At 36.2% G+C, this 11848-nt stretch overlaps 2 protein-coding genes across 4 annotated transcripts; one reads left to right on the forward strand and one right to left on the reverse strand.

Annotated features, from left to right (window-relative positions):
- Nucleotides 1-632: 632 nt before the first annotated feature.
- LOC111802274 lies at nt 633-3622 on the reverse strand. Of its 2 annotated transcripts, XM_023686577.1 has the most exons (4): nt 3459-3622; nt 2362-3280; nt 1683-1831; nt 633-1065 (listed from the first exon to the last, which is right to left on the reverse strand). In XM_023686577.1, exons 2-4 carry the CDS (start codon nt 3274-3276, stop codon nt 816-818), a joined length of 1314 nt encoding a protein of 437 aa, XP_023542345.1. In that variant the 5' UTR covers nt 3277-3280; nt 3459-3622; the 3' UTR covers nt 633-815. The 2 variants fall into 2 exon arrangements, with proteins under 2 accessions (XP_023542345.1, XP_023542344.1); XM_023686576.1 differs by having other exon boundaries at nt 2362-3622.
- Nucleotides 3623-4546: 924 nt separating this feature from the next.
- LOC111802264 (K(+) efflux antiporter 5) lies at nt 4547-11780 on the forward strand. 2 transcript variants are annotated; one of them, XM_023686565.1, is made up of 20 exons: nt 4547-5079; nt 6393-6436; nt 6917-6984; nt 7125-7209; nt 7320-7381; nt 7482-7557; nt 7682-7756; nt 8370-8441; nt 8542-8625; nt 8720-8788; nt 8900-8977; nt 9095-9183; nt 9295-9391; nt 9475-9528; nt 10168-10263; nt 10392-10580; nt 10660-10737; nt 11087-11227; nt 11358-11423; nt 11529-11780. In XM_023686565.1, the coding sequence occupies exons 1-19, from the start codon at nt 4842-4844 to the stop codon at nt 11397-11399; spliced, it is 1737 nt and encodes a 578-aa protein (XP_023542333.1). In that variant the 5' UTR covers nt 4547-4841; the 3' UTR covers nt 11400-11423; nt 11529-11780. The 2 variants fall into 2 exon arrangements, with proteins under 2 accessions (XP_023542333.1, XP_023542332.1); XM_023686564.1 differs by having other exon boundaries at nt 11358-11780.
- The last annotated feature ends 68 nt before the right edge of the window (nt 11781-11848 follow it).

Here is an 11848-nt window from a genome sequence, read left to right on the forward strand (position 1 = left end):
CAAATAATTTCTCTGTAGAAAGATTCGTTGAAATATAAAGTGGTTGGCAATCAATGTAATCAAGTAAACCATCTTTCAACTTTGACGACCCAAAAAAGAAAAAAAAAAAAAAAGGAAAACAGTATGAACTGATAAGTTTGAGTTTGTAATTAAAATGAATAGTTCATAGTTTGAGTTTGTAATGAAAATTAATGTTATGATCGGTCCACCATTGTGACCAATCCCGCTAGAAATGGTTGTTGGAGCCTTGGAGGTGCTGTTGGTAGTAAAAACTTGTCGACTGTCGTCAAACACTGGAGATGATTTGTGATATCCTACATTGGTTAGGGAGTAGAACGAAACACCCTTTATAAGGGTGTGGAAACCTTTCCCTAGCAGTTGAAAGGAATCTTTAAAAAAGAAAGCCTAAAGAAACCTTTTCCTAGCTAGCGTTTTAAAAACCTTGTCAAGAAGCCTAAAAGGGAATGTCCAAAGAAGACAATATCTACTAGCAGTGGACTTGGGTCGTTACATGATTGTCAATGATGAAGGTTGTCACTCGTCCCCAGACCTTCCTCATCGAGTGGCCTGAATCGTTATGTTTCAACCTAGAAGGCGTTGAAGGGGTTTCTAAGAGAGGAGTCCAAAGCAAATTAATACCCAAAATTCACTAAAACATTTTGATCATGGTTGAAATCAATGAATTACAATTTGATATCATGCTTTAACAGAACAATACTGGCATTGCTAAAAAACAGTACAATGGAGGAGAGAAGCCATTCTCTTTCCAATCCATATGAACTTATTTCAAAGTTTCTAGCGCAGTTTTGGGAGTCTTATAGGAAGCCTTCAACCCCATGTCCGGCTCTTGCTTCTCTGTAAACAGTGAGAGCTTCCTCCATAACCTTGGCTTGAGCTAGCAACTGTGCCCTCTTCTTTCCAGATGGATGAGTAGAGAGATAATCTCTTAGTGCAGACTCACCAGTGACCTTACCCAACGTCTCGTATACGGCGGGTGCAACCCTCGGGTCATATCCAGCGGAGGCGATCAAAAGCAAACCAATGTAATCTGCTTCCATTTCCATCCTGAAGGCATCAAAATGTTCAAAAATATCAGATTGTGAACCTAACCCATGAGTAGATGGATGGGAGTACTTCAGGGAATTGAACTGTTTAGATAATAATGAAGAACAGGCAACACTTCTCTCTCTATAATGCTTCTGTCTAAAGCCAAAAATAGCACACAAGCTCTGATCTAATCCAAAATCCTCCTCAGGAATCACTGAGATATCACCCTTCAAGTATTATCAGATGTTTGAACTAACATAGTTTGTAGAATGCTTAATAGATAAAAAAACCAAGACCAAAATGAGGAATGTACTAGGCCTTTTTAATTCTCTCGGAATGATCGATGCCTGGTAATTTGATGTCTCGAGATTATAAGTAAATGAAAAACGAGCTCTTCAGAGGGAAGGTAATGCTAGAGGATTGTTGGAACAGCCATTCCCATCAAGTCTTTGTTCAATCAAGTCAATATTTACATTCATTCAACAAATAAGAGATAGCGTGACAATGACAAATAACATATTTATACGCGTACATACACGTCTGTTGAAACAATCGAAACAAGAAAATCTAACCATTAACTATACTAAATCAATACAACCAAGAAAGCTATAAAGAAAGATAAACTCTGAACTTACTTTCTAGAGAAAGGAAGCCTCAAGAAAAGAGTTGACATAGTGTTGACAATATCAGGCATGATGAACTGATAGAGGATAAGTTGCAAAACGGCAAACCCCAGGTTCTTCGTAATACCCTCAGCAGAATGTCGAGCCACAGCATGCCCAACCTAATTAATGAAAACAAGACCTTAAAACAAGACCCATCCAGGATTCTTAAAGATAATCCCATGATCATAGAGGCAGTGAGCTAAATGAAAACTTGCATATGGATATTGATGTCAAAAGAAGATGTTGCCTACTTGCCATTGACTCGATACGGTGGAAGAATAAAAGAAAACAATTGAAGTTCAAACTCAACATTTATATAGCATCACAATACTCTGTTGAGAATTGTTGGGAGAAGAGTCCCACGTCGGCTAACTAAGGGGTTGATCTGAGTTTATAAGTAAGGAATCCATCTCCATTGGTACGAGGTCTTTTGGAAAAACCAAAAGCAAAGTCAGAGAGTTTATGCTCAAAGTGGACAATATGATACCATCGTGGAGGTTCGTGATTCCTAACATACTCCTCTAAAATTCTCAAGTTTAATAATATCGAGTCTTATGTATCTTCTAACGATTCATAGATCGATCGTTTGCAATAAACAACTTGATCTTGATCTTATAGATATCGAAAAAAAAAGAACAATCTTATGTACCTCATGACCAATAATAGTTGCAATTTCTGCATCCTTTCTAAAGTGCTCGAGCAAGCCAGTGAAAACAACGATCTTCCCACCAGGCAAGCAAAATGCATTAACAACCGGTTCATTCACCACCAAAACCTCCCAGTTCAATCCATCCAAATGTGAAGTATTTGCTTGGGAACCCTTTTCCTGGCCCTTCTTCCTAGAGCTCTCAACCCATTTGTCATCAAGAACCTCGTCTTCGCGGTACCATTTATCTTCCATCTTCTCAGCCCCAGAACCCCTAAGCGCCATCAATGTCTCATGGCCACTACCTTCAGGGGCTCCCATCACAGCCTCTGATGCATAGCCTAAATCACTCCACACATTCTCTTGCCTCAACCCTCTTTGTAATGCCTCAATTATATCCTTAGCTATCAATCTTACCCTCACACTTTCTGGGTGTCCAGCAGGCAATATTTTCCCCTTAAAGGCCGCCTTCATTTGCTCAAATTGCGACTCTCCAAGCCTCCTCTCCATAGCTCTCGATAACAGCACAAAATGCCTCCGTTTGGTATAAGGTATGGTTTCTAAATTCCCATAATACACTGTCACACAAACTCCAGAACCCCCAATCACAACTATCAATAAGTTCCTCGGATCTTCAAACCATCGCCGAGGTCCTCTGGGCTTAAAATGCTCGACGCGATAGCGATCGACATAGTAAAATCTCTTCGAACCACCTAAAAAGGGATTGCATAGCTTCCGATTCTCTCCAACTTGTCTTCCAAATCTTTGTATGATTGGAGAAGCAGATTGAGCCGTAAACGAACGGCCACTACAGGAAATTCTTGATCCACAATCACGAATTGAATCTTTGGGGAAAATCTTCGAAGACAAGCTCCGAAAGGCATCAATCGCAAACTTCGATTTTCTATAGCAACTCATATCTCTAGATTAATAAACAAAAAACACAAGCGAAATCCCAACATATCAGATTGAATCAGAAAACAATCCTCTCATGAGTATCTGTACTCATCATCTGTCACTCCATGGAAAGTAGGATCAAAAGCGGAGAAAAGAAGTAGAAGAAACGAGAAAAATAGGGTTCAACAACCATTAATAATGACCTTGAATTGCCAGTTGACGATTAAATCCGGGAAGTGAAATGGATCGATCTTGGTTTATTTGCCTCCCAAATGAACACACCAACAAACATTTCTTCCTTTCTTTCTCCTTCATTTCTCCGTTCCCTCTTTTATTTGCAATTTTTTTCACTCTATTAGACGAAGAACAATGAAAATTATTATTTTTTAATGTCATTCAAATCGATGATATTTATTTCCTCTTAAATTTTGTTCTTAAAATTTTTCACAACATCAATTTTCGATCTTATCTTAATAAAAAAAAAACACTTCAAAGTGTTTTTAGAACAAATTCCAAAATTAAATTTCTAGAGACATACTTGAAATTAAAAATATCATCTTTAAATTTTTAAAATTTTTAATATTATTTTTAATTTTTAAAAAAATATCATTCTTATTATTTTTGGACGGAAAACATTGGTTGATTCTTTAGTTTACGGAAGAAGATACTGAAGTAATTCTACAATTGGCGGATGCTCCTGTAGGTAGGAGCAACTTCACTTTCGGTGTTCGACGCTCCCTTCGAACCGTGAAAGTGGAACTCCAGTCCGAACAGGGGAGGCGACATCTTTGGGCATCATCTTTTGGTCCACCTAATTAGCGTATCTTTCTCCGTAGAAGCAACCCACTCGCTCTATACGGTTTGGGGGTAATCGGCGTACTCGTATCAGTGGGGGAATGGTCAGTACTAGGTGTTTCTCGATTTTTGCTCACCTACAGCTTGGCATTAGGATTTCCTAGTTCGTTGACTTTTATTGATAAATTATAAAGTAACCTATATTACTTTTTTTTTTTTTTTTTTAATTTTATAAAACTATATTTTATGTAATTTTTAAAAATAATATCTCACATGGTCATCCTCGTTATTTAACGATTTAAAATATTTAATTTATTAAAAAATTTATTATGTTTATAAATTCACAATTTACAAAATTTTGAGAAATTTAACATTTAAAAAAAAAAATATATTTTTAATTTAAAAAAGAGTGAAGCAATATGTGTGCCGATGGTGCAGCGCACGTGCGAAGTAAAGCGTGTAACGTGAGATGGGAGTTTTCTGGTGTGATGCCCCACACCTAACGATGCGATGCAACAACTTCGTCAAACGGAAGCCACCATCTTCTTCATCGATCCCGCCACTCAAACTGCAATCAACAATCGCCAGCGAACAAAAAGATCCCATTACAGAATAATCAAAGAAATTATTCCAAAATCGATCGAATTCATTTCCAAGTTTCCAGTACTTTACTTCGTTCTTCTGAAGATTACTTGAAATTAACCGTATTCCCTCTCTCCTCAATGGAGTCGAAGCATTTTCAAATTTGAGAAGGGAGCTTTCTTTCTGTTTCCTACGCTTTCTTTTTTGTTATGCTTCATCGGTTCTTTATGGCGAGAAGAGGAGGAGCAATTGGATCATGGCTTTGCATCGTTCTGGTTTTAATTTCTGCGCGAAGTCATGTCTCAGCCAGATCGGATAAGGAAATTAGGGAAAGATTTTATGGAAACTTGATCAACTCAACGGCACCGATTTCCGGTGACGGTAGCATTGCCCAAATGTTCGATAAGGTGCTCGAGAAGGAGTTCCCTGACAATGATCTGCCTGAAGGTTTGGGACTTAAGCTCTCTTCTCCCCTCACCCCTCCCCTCCTGTTGCTTAGCATGAAAGACTAGGAACAGGGCAGTTGAAGATTTCAATGCTTTGTTTGAACTTAGAAACATCAAGAACGTTCTTCTACTGGACCAAGTTAATATAGTCATGATGATTTGTTTGATTCTGATTATGAGTCTTGTTTTTCCCCTTTCTGTTTGCTACTTTGGGTCTCTTTATCTTCACTCCTTTAGAAAGAAAAACGTTTACCGTTTGATTTTGGTACTTTTTTTGGTTGCAAAAATCGAATAATAGAAAAGGAAATTGATAGCCCTTTTTTCATTGAGAAAGAATATCATACAAAGTTTGATGATTTTTTAGCCTTTGTTTGTTTGTTGAGAGGGAGTTTGTATATTTTGGAAGAGAAAGGCAGTGTGAAGCAGATAGGAAGAGTATAGTAGCCAGAGAATGGAATACGTTACAGTGAAAAAATCTACTGTGTTGGATCATTTTGACGTCAACTTTGTGTGTTTGGTGGTATACAGAGTTGTATACTGTGAGAGGAAGCCATTTTTATTGTCAAGATCGTGTATAGAGCTACAGTAGTTAGAAAAGGTTTGCAATTAAAAAGAGTGGTCATGTTGTGAAAAGGAAGATAGTGTTTAGTGTATGGTATCAGGAAAGAATGTGGTATAAGAAAGTGATAAGGAGACAAATATGTTCCAATTCTAAGATAAGCAGATGAGCATGTATCGAGTAGCAAGAGGAAATACGAAGAGATTCGAGAAATTATTGTGAGAGAATAAATATGTGTTCAGAGTTCGGATATGGTCCGTGAGGGAGAGAGTGGTTCTTTAAGTTCTAATTCTATGATTTTTGAAAGGATAACAAATGGTTTCTGACCTTTCAAAACCTTACTCTTAAGTTACCCAAGAAGATGATACAAATAGATACTCTTTACCTTATGCACTTGAAGTGGCCTTAGAAAGAAACTAATGCTTGTAGCAATTTCAGAATTTTCAAATTCGTATGGAACCAGACGAGATATTGGTGTTTTCTTATTTTCTTTAATGTCTTGTCTTTTATTCTATTGACTATGCATGAAAATTTTAAAATGAAATCTGTGAAACGTAGATTTGGCCTTTTGCTTTGTAATTTACTTTCTTTGTGGAACCAGACTGTTAATTTCTCTATTTTTTCAATTCTTTCATAGGCCGTTCATTCATTTATTTATGGATCAAATTACGACAATCATAACGTTTTCTGTTTTGCATTTTCTTCAACTTTTAGCTGCTCAATTAATATTTGATTGTACCTCTGACTTTTACTAGGTTCGGGCGGAAGCAACTTTAATAACAGTGTCGCGGATCAGGAGGTTGGTTTTATATCTATGAAAAAAATAAAGCTTGAAATATGTTTGGACCTCTTCATTTTAGTTGTGGGCCTTTTTTTCTTATTTTGCTTGGAATTCTGTTCAAGTCTCCAACGTGGGTTGTGTGGGAAATGCATTTGAGACATCGACAGTATTCATTTTTCTTTGGACTTTCAAGATGTAGAGATCCTGAAAGATATCTTCTCCAGTCTACAATCTACTATTTGTTTGTGGCATGTTGTATTTAGCAATTGTTATCATATGCTCTAGAACTGTTGTCAAACTTGGCTCTCTATAACTAAATTTCAGTCAAGTCCCTTTCCTCTCTTATAAGATTTTGATAAGTTTATTTGCTAGAAAAGTTTGTTTTTGAGATCTTAGCTAACAACTCCCAATATAACTGTAACTCATCTCTGAGATATATTATTGAAAAATTATTTGACTTCTCAAATGTCGGATACTCTTAACTTCTTATATCTACAGGCAGAACTGGAGACAGTAGCCAAAATCACTCATGAGAAGGGCAAGAAAAATGATAGTCAAAAGGCAAAGTATGGAACCAAAACAGTTGCTTTTGTTCTTATTTCTGAATTGTTCTATTATATACAGTCTGCTAAATTTTTTTGGAGTTATCCTTACATGCACTTTATTCCTACAAATTTCTCACTTGCTAGCTTCTGTTTTTGGACAGTGGGACTAGAGCATTCCAATTTCAGGATGTTTTCTCTCTGGAAAATGAAGAATCTGATGATGTGACGACGTTGATTGATAAAAAAGTAAGTTCTAAATAGGCCTTAGTATCTGTTGCTGAATGGACACTACGACGGACAATGTATGATTTCCTTGTCTTTTTTAATGTTAATTTGTCTATCTTGCATGATTGTAGGACAATGTATTTGTGATGTCAAACAAGAAATCAAAGTATCCAGTACTTCAAGTAGATTTGAGGTTAGATTTTATCTTTCCCATTCTGAATTTTCTGCACTAGAAAAAATTATGCTGAAGTCGTTGAGATATGTTTCAAGCTCCATGTATTCCCCTCTTGCAGACTGATTTCAGACTTGGTTGTGGTTATTGTTTCTGCCGCAATTGGAGGAATTATCTTTTCTTGTTTAGGCCAACCGGTTGGTGTTGCATTTTTTTTTTTAATACCTATTTCACTTCTCTTACTACTCAAAATAATTTATTGCATTGTCCACTACCTAATGTATGCAAAGTAGTATCACAAATTTGTTGTACTATATGTAGGTTATTGTGGGCTATCTTCTTGCGGGGTCAATTATTGGACCAGGAGGTCTAAAATTCATCAGTGAAATGGTGCAGGTTTGTTCATACATGTAGCAATGGATATGCTTTAGCTAATTCTTGCTGATTTTAATCTATATAGCCCAATGTCCTCCTGCTGCGATGCTTAAATGCTTAAATTATGTCATTTGGCGATGGATCAAATATTAATTGAATGATATAGTTTAAATGGGTACTTTAAACATTATAAATCAACTTAAAAATTAAGATATTATTGGTATTCTGTAAAATTCATTGTGGTGTACTTCACTTCCAATTGTTTATGGGCCATAAAAATTGATGCTTTTGCGCTGCATTAAAAGATTATTTCTGTTCTCACCACTTCCATCTCATTTTTTCTATTGGAAAATTTTAAAGCTTTTTCTGCTGCAACGGAATTTTTTTTTACCACCACTCTTGAATCACCGCCCTTTCCCTATATTTCCCTCATTCCTGTGCAAAATTTTTATGATTCCTCCTTTTTGCACATTGTAATGAATCTCTATAGTTTTGAAATATAAATAAAATCTATCCTATTCAAACGTGTATATAACGAGTAATTGCATTCTTGTACATTTGAATGCATCCAATAAAAGCCCCTTGTAGATGTTTGAAATTCTATCAATGCTTAAAAGCATAGGTTTTGTCTCAGGTTGAGACAGTGGCACAATTTGGTGTTGTATTTCTTCTTTTTGCTTTAGGACTGGAGTTTTCTTTGACAAAGGTAATATTCATTACTTGAAAATTTTATTTCTTTACTCAATAAATGTGTTCAATTTTCTCCGTCTTAGAAAGCTAGATTTATACATAATGTTCTCATGCAGTTAAAAGTTGTGGGGGCTGTTGCTGTTTTTGGAGGTTTTCTACAGATCATCATATTTATGTTCTTATGTGGCATAATTGCCATGGTAATATCTAAATCTCTATTTTTTTTTGTTGGAAGAGTGAGGCTGAACACCTGCCTAGATGTCAGCTCTCATTACATTTTTGCCATTTATGCAGTTAAGTGGAGCTAAATTGTCCGAGGGTGTATTTGTCGGTTCATTTCTATCAATGTCATCGACAGCAGTGGTAACTTTTATAACAGTTTCTAACTGCATGAACCATCTGTTATGCCTTAGCTCACACCAAATCACTGAACACCATGTGCGTGGAATTATAATTTTCTTAATGTTTTATTAGGTGGTGAAGTTCTTGGTAGAACGGAATAGCAGTAATACTCTTCATGGTCAGGTTACTATTGGAACACTTATCTTACAGGTTTTATTCTGCCCCCGTCATTCTTTTGGATTATTTATACTTAAAAATAGCATTTTACATTGGATAGAGGTCTTGAGTTTCTGCTGTATCTTTATATATCTATCCTGATTTATTCAGGACTGTGCCGTTGGTTTGTTATTTGCCTTGCTCCCAGTTTTGGGTGGTCACAATGGTCTTATTTTAGGAATGATATCTATGGGAAAGTTGTAAGTTAATCTGTGTGCCTTCGACCTTTTAAATATTATTTCTTGCTTCGTTTGTTGACCCTGAGCTTTCTTATAGATGTTTTGTGTGCTTATAATGTGCACTGTTTGCAGGCTACTGGTGTTGTCAGTATATCTCACAGTCGCGTCCATTTTGTCGTGGTCGTTTGTTCCCCGCTTTCTTAAGTTGATGATGCAGCTGTCGTCTCAAGTGAGCCATTAAACTGGGTCCTTTCCTTAGCTTTGTTTTTGGATTGATTAGCAAGCTTATCGTTTTCTTTTTCTGTGATTCAGACAAATGAGTTGTACCAGCTTGCTGCTGTGGCATTTTGCTTGCTGTCTGCCTGGGTAAAGCCATATGTCTAATTTCCGTGCCCTGGGCACTAATTGATTCAACCTACTTTGTAGAGTTGATTTTTGCTTATTGTTGAGTTATTTTTGCTTATTGTTTAGTTTAAACACTGAAGCTTAAAAGTTAAGCTGATCATTTATGAGCATGATGAAAAATTTGAATTTTTGTAATGGATTAAGAAGTTGCTGCATATGTGCTTGTGAATGTTGGATTAGGCCTCAAAGACTTTGAGAATATGGGGTTTGAATCTAAGAGATATATGCATGCCTGAAAGGTAGAAAAGCTGGAAATGAAATTCATTTGTTTGTTTGTTTGTTTTTTTTAATCTAACTACTGCTGCCATATTTTGATGTTAATAATTCTCTGGTACTATCTTTGTTTTGTTAACTTTTTTTTATTTATTATTTGGACAATTAATTCTGCATGTGAAGTTCTGAATATTGAGCTTGTAAAGGTCACGAAATAAAGTTGATATACATGGTTTTAAATAGAATTATATAATAGGTTTTCTTTGAAAAGCTGGACCTCCTTCTGGAATTGTTGAATTGCCGAAGCATGACATAAACTGCAGTATATTGCTTTGTATTTTCCTATTGAAATCGATTTAATACTTGTGTATTTTTAACCTTTTTCAGTGCAGTGATAAGTTGGGACTCAGTCTTGAGTTGGGTTCCTTTGTAGCTGGAGTTATGATATCTACCACCGACTTTGGTCAACATACTTTAGATCAGGTACTCCAATTACGTTACATACTCCCAGTTCTTTGAGTAGTGCTCGCCTTGCGGCATATTCCTTCTTAGATTGAGCTATTAAATTGGCATGAATGTTTAAATAGTTTTGACTATCTCTTGCTTTATAGGTGGAACCAATTCGCAATTTATTTGCAGCTTTGTTCCTTTCAAGTATTGGAATGCTGATTCATGTACATTTTCTGTGGAGCCATTTGGATATTTTGCTAGCATCTGTCATGCTGGTTGTGTTTGTGAAGACAGCAGTTGTTACCGTTGTTGCAAAGGCATTTGGATACAGTATAAGGACTTCTTTTCAGGTAGGCCTATTAGAAACTGATTTTCCTGAAGAATTTAATATCATGATTTTCTAATCTTGTTATTTACCTTCACTTTTAGGTTGGAGTCATGCTTGCTCAAATTGGAGAGTTTGCTTTTGTTCTCCTAAGCCGTGCCTCAAATCTCCATCTCATTGGGGTTTCTTCTCTCTCTCCCTCTCTCTCTCTCTATATATATATATGTTTGTATATGTATGTATGAATGCATGCATCCATATAGCTTCCTCATATCTTATGCGACACACAGGCAAAATATGATGATAGTATGCCTTCACATAGCACGTTTTTAGTTTTGAGTGTGAAGTCTCAAGCAACACTGATGTAGTAATGGGTCTGTGGCATTTAAATAGTGTTCTTGCAACAGTGGTTCCCTCCTCCAATAGAACATCTTCATATTTCTCCGTTATGCATCTCGAACAATCGATTATCAGTTTTATTTGCTTCGTTACTGAAGTTTATGATTATCTTACTTTATAAAATTAACGCAGGGGAAAGTTTATCTGCTACTTCTTGGAACAACAGCACTTAGTCTAGTGACCACCCCTCTTGTGTTCAAATTGGTTCCTGCTGTGCTGAATTTAGGGGTTCTCATGCATTGGTTCCCCTCTGAAAACATCATTCAAAGCGAGGTCTCTCTCTCTCTCTCTCTCTCTCTCTCTCTCTCTCTCTCTGTCTCTGTTACTCAAAGTGTGTTATGGTTGGGAAGAGATTGGTTGATTATTATTTACTTCCATTTCCCCTTCCTTTTGCTATGTGCAGGAGAAAACATCAATGATTGAAGCACATAACAGAATGTTGTGATGACTCCCCTCCACATTAAACACAGTCAGTCTACTTACTACTACTACCCATCATCTTCCCTCCTCCTCTGTGTGTGTGTGTGAATATCAGAGCTGATTTCTGAGCCTTAATGGATCAATGGTTTTGCAGATTCATTCTTTCATAGGATGCCCCCTTTAGTTGTGTTTCTCCATTGGGTTCTCGTAATTGTAGAAATGTTTTGGGAGTGAATGATAAACAAAGAAAGGAAAATAGAGAGTTCGTTCTGTGGCACAGCTGTAAATATGAAGGAAATCTTAATTTAATTATAGGAATTCCCATATGTGTTGTTGAGGGGTTACTTTGGACATATTATTGAATCAAATCAATTACCAAAACAGACATGGCAGTCTTTTAATTTAACTATTTCCTGACATTATTATTATTATTATTATTATTATTTAATTCCAGAAATAAATTAAATTTGAAAT

This window comes from Cucurbita pepo, chromosome LG09 (genome assembly GCF_002806865.2).
Source record: "Cucurbita pepo subsp. pepo cultivar mu-cu-16 chromosome LG09, ASM280686v2, whole genome shotgun sequence".
Lineage (NCBI taxonomy): Eukaryota > Viridiplantae > Streptophyta > Magnoliopsida > Cucurbitales > Cucurbitaceae > Cucurbita > Cucurbita pepo.